The sequence below is a fragment of the Lipophrys pholis genome, assembly GCF_963383615.2.
Source record: "Lipophrys pholis genome assembly, chromosome: 10".
Lineage (NCBI taxonomy): Eukaryota > Metazoa > Chordata > Actinopteri > Blenniiformes > Blenniidae > Lipophrys > Lipophrys pholis.
In genome coordinates this window covers 10,104,994-10,120,428 of record NC_137640.1, presented here as the reverse complement: position 1 = coordinate 10,120,428, position 15,435 = coordinate 10,104,994, and the positions used below count along the sequence as shown (strand labels likewise).

Genomic DNA, 15,435 nt, shown 5'->3' with positions numbered 1-15,435 from the left:
TGAGTCTGCGTGTTATTATGGAAAAGATGCAGTGTGTTAGATGGCCTGACAGATTCTGTCAGGGCCTGCAATTCTATCATGATTGGATAATAAAAAGACACTTAATCTAGCCAGTTCCCCAGACCTTAATCTAGCCAGTCCATTTTTTGCACACAGGATAAGAAAAGCCTGACAGTCACTCTGTGCTCTAACCGTCCTTGTCAAATCTTCTCCCTCCCAGCCTCGTCCAATCTTAAAATATAAGAGCAATAATTACGATTTAATCTCCTCAGTCTCCCACATTTATTCGCCAAAACATCTCCCACGAAGAGGCGCAGAGTTATTGCCCTGCAGCGCATACTGTGTTTATTGCCATCTCCATGAGGCAGTAATGTGACACAGAAAAAAAAGGTTCTTGGTGCAGGTGCATGATTGGCTAATTGATGAGGACCTTGGCTCATCAGTAGGACCCTCGACTCGGCATATTGTCCTTCGCCTGGCATGCCCCTGTTTACCATCAATCATGATAAATAGGGACAAGACAGATGCAACAACAGCCGATCCGTCACCTTGTAGAAAGTCATAGAGACAAGGATAGATCTACACACTCTTCCACCCTCTCTGACAGGGAAGCGGCTTGAGGATGATCTCTGTGAGGGATAATAACAGGGACAGAATGCTGGCTCATCACCTGTCATAGTTCGTCAACTCTCAAAGCACTGGTTTGATGTTATGTTTCTAGAAGGTAAATGATAAATTCAGTTAACTGCCTCTCCCTCTCTGTCACCCACTGTCCTTTTACAGTGGAAAATAATCCATGCCAGACCAACCCTTGTCTTCATGGTGGGAGCTGCCTGCAGGAAGGTGATGGCTACAGTTGCTACTGTCCTCAGGGCTTCTCTGGAGAGAGCTGCGAGATCGGTGAGTCACTGCCACGTCATGTCTGTGTGAGGAGGTCTGCAGAGGTCAGCTGCTGCAGACATTGCTGTGTCACTCTGCATGAGAGAAAGACAGAGACAGGCATATGCCAAACTGACATATAGCAGATTGTATTCTGATGTGCAGCTTAAAAATGGAAGTTTCCCTCTCTGGACTTTGTTCCCTTATGTTTTTGATGGACTCTGGAGCCAATCTCAGTGCACTGCCTGCTTTTGCTGTCAGGTCCAGTAGTTTTGGATGAAACTTCCTGTTTAAAAGTCAACAGGGAATATCCGTATGCTGCAAGTCAGCCCTTTGTGCCAGAGGCTGTTGAAGGTGCACTACAAATGCTCAACTATGTGTGCAATTACTTCTTTGCGCGTGTGTGTGTGCATGTGTGTGTGTGTATGTCCGCCCTTCTGCCCTGGGAGCAGCATGCGGCTCACCTTTCAACTCAGCTGTGTGATGGGAGAATGTGGTTGTCAGAAAATGGCGGCACAGTGATTTAGGTGTACGAGGCAACGTGTGTGTGACAGATACACACAGGGACACACGGGCCACAGAGGAGTCGGGAACTCAGTGAGGGGTAGAGTGGCTGATTAAAGTGCAACGGCAGAAGCGCATGCTGGAAAATAAAAGAAAGAAGAAGCAGATGTTGGTGGGAATAAAAGTAACTTCTGTTAAAGAAGAGTGAAGGATTTCAACAACAAAGGTTGGAATGAGCTTGAATACAATAACAGTGATACGAAAGTTCTGCCTGAACCTGAAAATGATTGAACAAATACTTTTGGACTGAATCACAATAAATATTTGATTACGCATGAGCTGCAATGTCGGACAATGACTGAAATGAGGGAATAGTTCAGCTGTAAATATCCTCTGGTCACCTTTTATTTATTCAGAATCTAACTACATGTAGTTGAGGGACGCTGTCCACTCACTGTTAATCAAACTGCTTCTACTCAGCACCAGTTGAATGTAGACGTCTGATTTAAATCCTTTGGTCAACATCATCTTACAATGTTGACTTAAAAAAATGTAGTCTTCTTTTAGCCTTATTTGTTGAAGTTTATTATACACAGCCAATCAACCTGTGGTCAGTCAGGATTCTACCATTAAATGTACATTTCCCTCAACCTGTATTAGTTTTTTCTTGACCTTTGTGTTCTTTTCATGCTCACAAATGCAAATGGACTGAATTGTGGCTTAAAAGGTCATTATTAATGGAAAAGGGTCACAGATCAGGTGTCAAAGGTCTAAGTGGGCGTATTGTCCTCGGTCCTGATATGCAGCATTTAGGCTTACTTAAAATGGAGATCAATTACCAATCTTCTGTTGGATCAATGATTATGACAAATACATCAATTACATGTATTACTTACATTGCACTGTTAGCCACCCATGCACAGAGAACAATATGCTATGAACACTAACAATGCAAGTACACGGACATTGAGATGGGCAGATGAGGGAGTTGGACTGTTATTATGGTGACCGTCAACTATAAAACTACCAAGTTACCAGAAGAATAAGGACTGGGAGTTATGCCACTCTGGAGGCTGCCATTTTTGTTGATTGTCCATCTACTCACACATTTGCAGGCTATTTAGCACCGTCATGGTGCGGATGCCCAGCAGCAGCAGCTGTCTACAAGGGCCTGTCCCAAATGTCCCAAATGTCCCAAATGTTGTTTTCCCCAGTTTACACAGAGACGGAGTCAGGGCATGTTCAAAAAGTTCCACCTTAGGAGTCGTTTTCAAGGAGTTGTGTTTTCAGTGGCTTCGAGTATTGTTGTCGTGTAAACGGCATCCTGAACGCATTAAATGAAAGTTTTGCATATTCATTTGAAATCGTCGCTGTGTAAACGGTCCTTTAGTAGTGTTTAATTGCCGTCCTAAGTGTTACTAAAGTGCTGTCATGTTGATTAGATGTTAAATAGCTGCATATCAGATGTTTTTAGTGTTAATTAGAGCGAAAGGCGAAGAGGTTAATTGTTTGGAACAACAAATGCTTGACCGCAATTTTAGCAGGATCGCACTTTGCTACCATTAACCGTCTTCCACATCTGTCGCTTGTATTTTCTTCATCATTTATAGCCAGCTTATAAAAGACTTTCTGTTTTCTTCCCATTCAAAATTGTTTCAGAAACAGCTACGTGACCTATTAAAGCCTCAGAGAGATATGGGTAGGGAGCAATTTGACCGGAGGGGATAGACTCACCTCGGCTTTACACAACCCCTTCTGGTTAATTATTTTTACCGCAAGAGGGGTGGCCAGGAGGCTTCAATGGATGCTGGCCTGTTAATCTTGATATTGCTCCAGATAAAGACAAGATTTTGAGATTACTTCTATAATAATAATAATAATAAAAATAATAATAATAATAATAATAATAATAATAATAATAATAATAATAATAATAATAATAATAATAATAATAATTAGAGTATTTCTTAATGACTAAAGACGGTTTGAGTTTTCTTCTTCTTTTTTAATCTTAAGTCTGTGATTCTCACACTGTACCAAACATATACCACCAGTCGTACACGAGAAAACTGCAGTGGTATGTGGGGCCAAGTCATAGATACATTTTTTCAATAGAATTGATTTGAAAATATATAAAATGATCAAATAGTACAAAACTTAAAAAAATATAAAACATATGAAATGTGCCTTTAAAATAAGTATATAAGTCCATAGTTGATAGAGTAACCCTCCTCTACTGTATGTTCAGGTCAGACATAATGGTGGAGAGATTGATATTTTCTGAGGTGGTACACAATGAAAAGTTTGAGAACCACTGTAAAGAACATGTGAACAATGGAACAGTGATATCTAATGTTCATATATTTACATACTTCCAGTAAAAACACTTGAAACTAAACACATTCCAAACTTGATTGACTATTTAGATCCTTTGAGTATGCCTTGTGCAATCCAGTGGTTTCAGATGAAAAATGCCTCTGGTGCTGCTGTTGGTGTAGACGAGCCACTAGAATAGAAACTGAATTAGTGAATATTTGCTGGATGTGTCATCCAATATTTGGCACTGTTTCAAAGGAAGAAAGTATGAGGAAGTTTGAAAACACACCAATAACATATTATTTGACAATTATTTGACACAGATCGAGAGATGAAGAAGTAGCCCATAGCCCATTGACACAAGATGAAAAATAAAAACTGAGGAAAGGTATTTTTCATTTCACTGAGTCTTTAAAAAGACTATCTCCCCTTATCTGCATTCCTCAAGCCACCTAAACGCATCCACAGCTGTCAGTGAGGACACCTGTGCAGTAATGTGCCGCACTAACACTAAAACTTTAAACTATAGGCGGTAGTATCCCATTGATCATCGGGACCGGTGGGTAAATTCTGGATCCTGCAGCGGAGGAAGTGATTAATGAGGCACTCCACAGCCTGTCAGTTTGACGGCCATGTGTTGAGATATAATAATGAATTATAAGTCTCCTACCCTGTTCGTGGACTGAACATTTGTTTTTAGATATGGAGGAATAAGTATAGCCCAAAACAAAGAAGAAAAAGAATCATTCTCATGGGATTTTTACTTTACTGATTATGGCCAGATTAAAAAAAAGCCTAATATTCCTTTCTTAATGTCCTATTCCATCTTGCAGTCTGGACAAATAAAAGCAACCATGCACATCCATAAATTTAACAGATAATAGTGTGATTGTGTGATTTGTCTCCTACACAGATGCATGTGGCTCAATTTGAAACTTAATCATGCATTTAGTACATAGATATATGTTAAGATATCACTTAAATTTACAACACAGCTTCAGGTAACTTCACTTCGACTGGCTGATGAAGTAAAATCACATTTGCAGCCTTGTAACAGCCACTGTTCTGCAAGAAAATAGACTTAGTACCAGCCCACACAGAGAAACTGTTATGTTATCATTATTCTATTGCACAACCTTGTAACAAAAAAGCAAAAGAAAACATAAAACGCACGCCAGATTTTTTTTTTACAGGCTTTTAGCATTTTATTTCTAATGTTTCCCTATAAAGTTATAAAATACCCCTCTAAAATTGCTAATTTGAATAGAGATGCACCTTGAAAGTTAAACTCAGGAGATATAAAGTGCATGCAATATTTACGAATACCACATATCTGCCAAATCAGCAACATAAAAGGTATTGAAATAAGCTAAATATGTTTAGCAGAAACGACTGACATGTTTCTCCAGGTTCCCTTGAAGAAACATGAACTTCAATCTAACACACAGGCATCTTCAGGGAACTCTCAACATGACACAATAGGAAATGCACAAGTAGAAATGAAAATGGTGCCTATAACAAAGGTTAAACTGAAGCAGCTTAACTGACCTAAAGGACGGCGGTTAGCACTGTTGGCTCACGCCAACAAAATCCCCTGTTTGAATTAAATTGGCTTTTTCCCCACCTGCTTGCATGAGTTTTATCAGATTCGGACATGCTTGTTGGGTAAATGTGTGACTCTAAATGATGTGCTCGAGTGATAATGTTTCTCTTCGTGTTGAGGCAACCTGTCAGGGGTGGACAGGTTGCCTGGAAATCGGCTCCAGCCCCTATAACTCCAGTCGAGATAATGTTGGTACAGTAGATGGATGGAGGCTTCAGTTTGAAGGTCTTGGCAATGCACACAAACTGGCTCACTGTTGCAAAGTCATGGCTGACAGAGAGCGCATCATCATTTATGTCATTAAAGCTGACTTACCTCTGGGTAAATATTTTGAGGATACCATCAAAGGCATGAACTTCATTAGAAACATTGTTCACCTGGTAATATTAAGAGGAAAGTGAACAGTGACATGTCTTCAATATATACAAAAGCATGAGCACAGTTCTGTTTAGCTTTCTGTAGCTGGTGTGATAAATTGACAATTAAACATAAGCAGAGAAGTGTAACAGGCAGCATCCCTCATTATGTTTCTAGTTGTGAAATGTCAGTTAAGACATGGTTTGGGTGTATTAATGATCTCTTTTTTTTCCCACTTCATCATTAACTGCAAGGCACAAACTCCATGAAGTGGATGTGAGTGCTATAAATGTTTTCAATTAACAGCACAGTCCCTATAATAAGCCACAGCCATATGTAGTGGCTGGGACAGCTGTTCTGGAGCTGTTGGTGGGGCTTTTTCCATGTGATACGATACTTCTCTTCCTGTGTCATTGAAAGGTGTGATAAGCATATCATCAGGTTTAAAATAAGTCTCTTTATATTCATCACTGACTAACTATAGGTGTGAAAATAAGGCCTGTACACATGCACCAGCTCCACAATAATTAATATTAATGAAACAGAATCACGGCACTAATGTAGATTCATCTAACACATGCTTACATGTGCATATTTGCATCCTGGGTGGTGGTTTTTGACCTACTGAACTGACATTCGTGTAGTTCTGTGCAATCTTTCTTGAATTTGTGTGTGATATGTCAAGTCAAAATATCCACAATGGAAAAAGATTATACAGACATTCATCACAGAAAAGAAAAACAGTGCCAGCTTCGACTTTCAAACAAAATAACCTCAGAGATTGACAGTTCATTCATGACCCCAAAATCATGGTTGACAAAACAATATCAAATCAGCATTGTTTGTTTTGCACATTCAGGTTGTATCATACATTCCTCATCAGCAGATTAAGTTCCTTCAGTCGCTCCTGAGTACATTGAGTCAGCACTGATGAGACATCAGAGGGGCTCAAACTCTAGGGAAATTTGAACCTTGTCTCTTTTAGTGACACTGAAAAATAGAGAACAATTTTCTGATGAAGATACAACTGAGTTCAGACAGCTCCGGGACAGACTTGTAGAGTTTTGAAGATAGTACACAACATTTTTAGTTATTTAGACTGAAGACATCAGCAGATTGATAAGGTCTGATGGGTTCAATTAGAGTAGTGTCTCTATTTTTCCATTTAAATTGAGTCTATGCCTTTGTGTATTCTAAAAATGAAATTTAATCATTTTTGTCTGCAGCAGCTATTTCTGTTCAGTTCAAATGTGGTTTGTTGTTGGGGAAACGCATTAACCTATCTCTGTCTATCTGTGAACAGAGGTCAACAAATCACAGCATGTCTAAATGGAGCAGGAGTTAGGGAAATTATTTCTGGCTGACTGCTGTTTGCTCTTTAGAAAGACCTCAATCGGACAATCAAGTAGTCTGTCAGGAGAAAGATGGAGAGTGGGCAGGTAAATAATTTCAGGCTGTGATTCATTTATATTCATGGAGATTAGCAACAACAACACTGTTAAATTCATTCAAATGAGAATATTTCTCTGAAGTCAGAATTCAAATTAATTGCTGGGAGATGACCTGTCGTATTTTTTATTTTAAACTCAAAACATGCTGTGGGGGTCAAGACTGTAAATGATCCTGTTGAAAGGAGGAAATTACTCTGGTCACACGATTCTCTCTTCCTGTCTTTTGACCCCTGTTCGGCTTCCCCTATATCCATCTTTTTCATTGCCTTTTACAGACTCCCTCCCCATTTTCTCGGTCATTTGCATGATGAATAAGATGAGATAAAAACACCTGTGCTGCTTCAGAGAGTTCAATGTTCTGGTCAAAGTGCCACAGTCATATTTGACGTTTTCACTCCTAATTTCCTACACGTTCAACCAGACCCGTTCATTTCTTATTTCCCTCTCCAGCAACAGCTCAAGAAAATCAGAACCACACTGAAGTGTGAAGCATGTATACACACTTACACTATCCAACTAGAACGGGCACTCGGTAGAGCGCATACCTTCGCCAACGCCACATTTCTTTGCGGAACCGAGTTAGCATTGCTAGCATGTTAGCCGTGAGCTCATATCGATGCAAACTAGCCTGTCAGCTAGCAACATCTCTGGATACTGGATCATTTCTGGATACTTGGCGAACCTTGATATTAGCTGCGAGCTCCAGAGCGGAGTTAGCGGTGTGCTAACAGGCGGCTAATGGCTCACAACAGAGGAAATATCTTACCTCTCCAGGAGCTGCTTTGTTTGAAAATCTATTCAATTGGACCTTGGACGATGAGAAATCCTCCCTGAAAATTTCATGCAATTTGGGTCAATTGTTTTTGCGAAACATTGGTAAAATATATACATACAAACCAATAAATAGATAAATAAATAAACGCATCCAAAAACATAGTAGGGTAGTAGTAAAGTAGAGTCAAATTCACATGTGGTTGGTTGATTTGATAAAAGTAAAGTAAATCAGCAGCATGCTGCTTTATATCTGGAAACATTTCATGCCATCCAGTTTTCTTTTTTGTTGGTTTTTTTTGTACAGTCAGCATACTTTTTTTGCCCTTCTCCTCATGTACTGGCCTCACTTCCAATCATGGTGATTGGATCTGTGTTATCTCTTCCACTTCCAGTCTCTCTCGCTCTCTCTCTCTCTCTCTCTCTCTCTCTCTCTCTCTCTCTCTCTCTCCCTCTCTCTCTCTCTCTCACACACACACACACACACTCTTTATCACTCTGTACCTTTTCTATGAAATGTCATTTTTTTCTCTTCCTTCATTTAGTTCTCTGACCGCATCATCATATCGAAGACCCCCATTGCCCTCTTTCATCACCCGTCCTCTCATTTTCTATCCTGAATACCTCCTCTCCGTCTCCTTCTCCTTTCTATATAATTTACTCTGTCTTCTTTGTCCTCGCTTTATAATTTTTTTCTCTCCTCCTCCTTTTGAGTTCATTGTTTCTGGACCTCTCTCACGTCACCTCTCTGAGCACATTGATCACTGACAAGACCCGCAGTACAGTGTAGTATTGAAATAGCTCTGCAATGCAGAGATTGTGGCGCAAACAGGCCTGAGGAACACCCCCCCCCCCCCCCCCCCCCCCCCAATAACAAATTTAATTTCCTGCTGCACTTTCTCACTCTGCCACAACCCCTAACCTCCTGTCTTTCTGTCTCTTTCTCTCTCCCTGCTCAGTATTTTCCTGTCAAAGGCCAATACAATTATTCATACAGAAATGTCTCTGTACCCATGCATAAAATGAAACTTATTCAAGCTCACACGCTCACTCACCTGCATACTTGAATTGCCAAGTATGCTCACAAAAACCGTATGTGAAATAGAGATTTTTAAAACATTTTTTCACCACCACCACCCCCCCCCCCTCTCTCTCTCTCTCTCTCTCTCTCTCTCTCTCTCTCTCTCTCTCTCTCTCTCTCTCCGACCTCTTTCAAACACCTGTTTGTAACCTGTCTTATATAAAACCAACATGTTCCCAAGATTAGATGAACTGCTGACGTATTTCTCATGTTTGAAGAGGCCGTGAAAATCGCCCCTGCTGGGTGTCTGTGCTAACTAATTCATCCTCTGGGACCAACTCCATCAAATCGGCTCATGTGATTGAAGCTGAAAGATTCATGAGGTTGGGTTATTATTATCAGTGGTCCATGCACACCACACCTGAGTGCCCACAGATCTAAGAAATGGGGGGGAGAGAAGAGAAGAGAAAGTAAACCTGGTTGTGGCTGCTTTTTAACAGGATGTTGACATGTTTCTCAGCTGATCCTCACAAAGCCCATGATATTGCATAAACTCAGGATGAAATTGCAAGATATGGAATACAACAGAGCAAAGAGGAATAATAATAATAACTGGGAATGTAAGAAAAGTATCAAATTGAGAAAGAAACATAAAAGTGCAGATCGATAGATTTGCAGAAGTTGCGAGGGTACCTAGAGTAAGACAGATGGAAACGAGCCGGTGCTGCCATGCTGCTCCCCTCAGGACGTCCCATTCATTCCTTCATTAATGATGAGATGGATTTATGTGTTTGGCTCAAAATCTTCCAACTTTTAGAGGTTAGGTCTATGTGTTTTCACCGCTATTTCTTGGCATCTCGTCGTCTAACTTTTCCATTCTGTTACATCCAACTTTCCTGCATTTGAAGATAAGCATTTGGAGAGCAATTCAGAAAACAAACATATTTCACAAAATGAGTGATCTCATTGTGATTTTATACAAATTGCACACCAAAAAAATGAAATTACCATCGCAGATCATTGAAGACCTTCTGTGGTTCTACACTAAAGCAGTTTTATGGTGAATTAGGTTTATTCAGAGTAGCTTTAGCAAAGTGACAATGGTATAACAACAAATGACTCAGCACAATGACTCGGATGAGCGCTGCACATGGCTGAATATGACAGTGAGGGTGCAAATGGCAGAGCACGTGTCCTCTGTGTGATTGATGGCCAGCACTTTGTCTCAGTTTGTCGGCAGCTGAGCAGCTCTTAGAGGGTTATGATTGGCTGGCTCCGGCTGTACCCCCATGCCTCATTAATTCCTCCACACCACTGGATTCCTCAATCAGCATTATGATTGGCTGCACCCCCACCCCTACCACTGTGAATACTTGTACCCTGACACCACCAAGAGTGCCAAAAAAAAAAACCCTCTAGTGCTGATTGGGGCTGCAGAGGCTGCAAGCTGACTCAGAAAGGAAATAATAGCATCAAATACATGGACATAGAAAGTCACTGGTGTAGTTGTATACCTATGTAATTTACCTTTTTTTCACACAAGCTAAGAGATGAGTAGATTGCATCATTTCACACTCAATCCTCTTCAATCCCCTCAGGACAACGAGGAACAAAGGATGTTGTGGCTGCGGAGTTGCGTGAAAAACAGCTCCAGGACTCATGGTGTTGTTTGCACATGCGTCTCATTGATATAAACACACCTGCCGATTAATAAGCTCCAAACTGACTGGCAGAATTCAGCTCTCAATTTTTATTAAATCTTCATACTCTCTCCTGCTCAGATATACACACAGATCTAACACATATTGGGTTGTCTTGTCTTTGCTGTTCTCTTTTTGTAATTTAATCACCAACTGGTGTGTCGATAGCAGTGAATACGCATGCATGCACAGGGTTGATTAACTCAGTGCGTAAGTGCTTACGTTTCTGTTTATGTGTGTCTGTTGTGCTGAATGGATGAGGGCAATGGCTGTATACACTCAGTGACAGCTGTAAGAGGAAGTGAATATCATGTAAAAGCTGGTCACATACAGAATGGGACAAATTGATTTTCCATGAAAACCAGCGTTTGATTTTTAAACAGGTCACAACCTGGCTCAAATGGTTGCAACAAAGAAAAAGAAAGAGAAAACCATTTCGTATTAAACATTCAAATAAGATTTTCAACAAATTAAACTAAATAAAAATTAATTTAGCAGCAAATTGATTGTATGCATGCAACACAATTCCTCACCTCATCACACTTGTACTGTAACACTGAAAGTAATGTTGTATTTAGTTCATCCAATATTATGAATCTCAAGCTCTGCCAGCAGCCTGTAAAGAATAGTGATGCTAGTGAGTATACTGTTCCACTACTATTTTTTGAAATAAACACAGCTTAAGTCCAGCTTACCAAACTCTTCAAAAAAAGTCATGACGATATATTTAAAGTGGCTGACAAACTGACTGTAAACTATGACCTAAACCTTAGAAACCAACTGCTCCTGCTGCTGTAAACTCCTCATTTCATCTTTTTGAATTCAGGACTGAGATCTCCGTTGACATATGAATATACAAAGACATGCCGTACTGTACAAACTGTGATGACCTAACTCGACAGAGGAAATAATTTTTTTATTTTTTTATTTTTTTAAATCCTTATCTCCATGGCAGCTGCCCAGAGATGCGGAAGAAAATATCCAAAGACAAAAATAAGGCGGAGGCAGATGGACCAGGGAGGCATGGAAGAGAAAAAGACAGAACAGAGATGATTGAAAGGATAAAATCTTTGTCTAGGTCTGTGTGTGATTGACTGTCAGATCTAAACTCGCTGCAAAATAGTAAAAGATTCTTCCTTAAGGTTTGCCAGTGGGCGCTTACTTGATTCACAAGTCATTTCTTTACCGAAATAGATTCAAGGACTGAACATCAGAGCTCGATCCACTCAGAAACATATCCTTATATAATTTCACTGTCAGCGATTAATTGATTCAGACAAGGACCAAGGAAAAAATAAGATAATTTCACTCTACTATTTCCACTTTAAGTATGTCAGAAATAACGACAGGAGGCAGAGAATAGCCTGTCATTCATCCCTCTGGGGAACTGCTCTACTTTAAGTTATTGTATTTTTTAAGTGTGCAAGCCCACACAAGGACTAAGACAGAAGGAAGCACAGGACGGCTGGAAAAAAAAACTAAACCGGATAAATGCAAGGATCCTTCTTTTTCTTCAGCCAAGAAAAACATGAAGAAAACAGAAAAGGAAAAGGAGGGAGGCAGATAGAGGGGATAAAAAAACTGAAGAAGTGAGGAGAAGGAGAAAAGTGTTCACATAAGCTGTCCGTTTTAAGGTGGAGACGCACAGCTCCTTTTAAGCTGAGGTGAGGTGTGTTAATGATCACACCATGGGTGTCACAGAGAGATAAAGTTGTCAGAGAACAGACTTAACACCACCCGGCCCAGAGGGACCCTGTCACAGCTAACACCAGGGGCCCTAAAGGGACACCTGTAAACCCTTCTAACTCAAAGGAAATTAGCCCGGTAAAGACCCACGGGGTGAAAGAGGATAAACTTGCCATTTCGAGATCTCCAGAGGGAGTGAGAGAAAATAGAAGGTGAAGAGACTCGGAAGTGACTAATGAAAAAGTGTGGCACTGGATAGCAATGACGAAAGGGAAGCAGAGAGAGAGAGAGAGAGAGAGAGAGAGAGAGAGAGAGAGAGAGAGAGAGAGAGAGAGAGAGAGAGAGAGAGAGAGAGAGAGAACGAAAAAATAAAGAAATGAAAAGAAGACTGGTCTGTGAGTCTGTGAGTCTGTTGTGAATTTCCTGTCTTACTCAAAGTCCTGCACATCCGTTTGCACTCTGTGGGGAAACAGAAATAGTGTGTGGCTGTATGATACTAGTGGCACTGTGGTAGCTTGCTTGGCTTCTCCTGTTTCCAGGCTTCTTTTTCCTGGAAACACCCCCATCGTCCTCACAAAATATAAACAGACGAGGGAGCCAGTGGATGTGCACGCACACACACACACACACACACACACATAAAATGGCATCGGCGTGCATAGTCAAGCTGTCAGAAGAGAAGGCTCGCAGAGCGATGTGAGATGTTGTGACACTTTTCCTCATTACTTTTTTCCCAGGCTGTTATGGATGTTGCAACGGTGCTGTCAACCAAAGCAAAGACCTGTCTGAAGCTCACTGTGGGCACATGCATCCGCACACACACAAGCCACTGACACATCCACGATCCCACATCTACAGTGGAATCTGAGAATTAGGATGAATCTTCTGCTGTTTTTGTATTCCATGTTGCAGTATGACTTTTTTTTTGGGGGGGGGGGGTCTACAAAGCAGGCTTTATACTCACTTTGTTCGCTTCCTCTTGACGCACAAGAAGATCTTGTAAATGCTGACGATTTGGGTTGTTGCCTCCACGCAGCTCCCAGTACCTCTCTGCGGCTGTGAGAGGTAATTGCGTCTGGGGTAGTGCTGCGTAACATAACCTTGTTCAGCCTAACATCTTGGGGATGAAACATTTTCAAAATTTTTACCAGATATGCTGGGATAAAGTGATGTTCTCCTAACTGATGGTCCTCTGATAGGTTGCTTGGTGTTGCTCTGAGCACTGAGTGCAGCGCGGGGCCTTGGGCTGCAGTAGAAATGCTGTGTTGTGTCTGTTTCCTCTTCTCTCTGCCGATCCCGATCAATCTGTAATCCGCCTGCACCCAAACACAGCTGAAGGGTCAGGATTCAGCGTGCCCCTCACTCCAACACACAGATGAGTGCGAGCACACAATTCGCTGATTCACAGACGTGTGTGTGTTTGTGTGTGTGTACACATAGATGTCATTACAATTCAACATAAATCTATGTATGTACAATCTATCAGCTACTCCCCAAAAAATGTGATCTGAATATTACAATGATTAGCACAAGTTTTGCCTACCCCCACAAACCTCGATTTACATGCAAAAACACATGCAACCTGAGTTTTTTTTTATACATGATCACATGCAATGTCTTTCAATCGTATCATATGTATTAGTTTGGCAAACACAAAACTTGAAACTTAAACAATTCACAATTTAAATGTTTGGGTGTCAGTTGTGGGAAGCAGCAGTTATAAAAAGAAAAAGGATAAAAAAAAAAAAATCCCAATGACTTTCAGTTTTTAAAAGCTTCTTACAAAGTATTCACATAAAATCTATGACATAATTTGGTTTTTTTTAAAAACCCACTTTAAACAGAAAAAAACAAACAAACATCTGACCTAATCAGATCCAAACTTCTCAAACATTTGGGGTAATTATTCAGTCAAACAGGCAAAAGAACATTTTGTCAGCATTACAAGGGTGAGTCTATTATCTTTTTGTCTGTTGGTTTTTTATTCATTTCAAAGGAGGATCCAGACCACCCAGGTCATGATTTCAGTCTATATTCACATAGAGGGGCTGCAACACAGGTTACTTCAGTGACAGATTTGAATAGTTGGTTTGTTAATCTCAAGATGATTAACCCATAAGTAATTCTGGAGATAACTATAACATTTCTTGATGTTATGGCTCCCCGCCACAGTCACAGTATCACATTTTAGTCACTTCTTCACCTTCACATGAGGGAACAGCATCACTGGGTATGATGGTTTGGCTGAAATCGCTCCAAACATGACAAAGTTGAACAGAAAGGTAGAAAAAAACAGAACAGAGTGAGAAGAAATACACGCAAAGTTAATAACCTGGTAATAACCTATGAATACAGTATATGCTGAATGAAGAGAGGAGAGATGCCTGGTGCATTTAATGAGGGTTATCCCACCAGGCTACCGTAAATTTATAGCTAAGAAAGTGGTTGAGGATGATCAGATTGAGCCTTATCAAAGTGCCCGTTTTAAGATGTTTGCCTTCGGAACGGAAAGTAGGAGCTGGTTCCCCTCTAACAAAGTGACTTACAAGAAAGAGAAAAGCAGTCTTACTTGAAAGAGTTCGAAGTGGGAGGCAAGAGAACAAATTGCTCTCCAGAGCTGCAGTTTGGCTCTCAAACCTACACCGACACACATACTGTACATCGGCATTAGGATTGCAGCTGGGGATATGCAGCCTGTGAAAACATACAAATATCTGTGACACACACCATTATACCATCTTTTTTTTTTATGCTTCACACACACAGAGAAGCATGAACAATCTTCACACATTGTAACCTGTGTACATTTAGAAAAACATACAAAAGTGTTGTTCATGCCGTAGTAATGGGCTGTAATGCCGCCGCGCTCACGCTGCGCTCGGCAGCCTTATGGCTATTGACACAACACAACATGGTCCATTGAGTGGGCATGCTGTTTGGACGAGCAGCAGTTCAATAGAAAGGTATCCATCTTTGTAGAAGGGCATGGAAATGTCAATGCCCCTCAGCAAGCTAAAGGAAGTCAATCAGCTTGGGTCTTGCACTATGAAAGATGACAAACGCAAGGAGCCTTTCAGCAAGAAAAAAAAAAAAAATCCTTTGTGTGGCAAACATTTCCATTTCAAAGCTCACAGATGTCAGGTCAGT

The 15,435-nt window shown here is 40.6% G+C and overlaps 1 protein-coding gene across 1 annotated transcript in view; it reads left to right on the top strand.

Moving 5' to 3' along the window:
- ncanb (neurocan b) overlaps positions 1-15,435 on the top strand; it is a gene marked incomplete at its 3' end in the record, with an annotated part of 162,894 nt that overhangs the window by 100,743 nt on the left and 46,716 nt on the right. Inside the window, exon 10 of the mRNA XM_080473083.1 lies at positions 784-900. Within this exon, the coding sequence (XP_080329209.1) occupies positions 784-900 (117 nt within the window). The remainder of the gene's footprint in view (positions 1-783; positions 901-15,435) is intronic.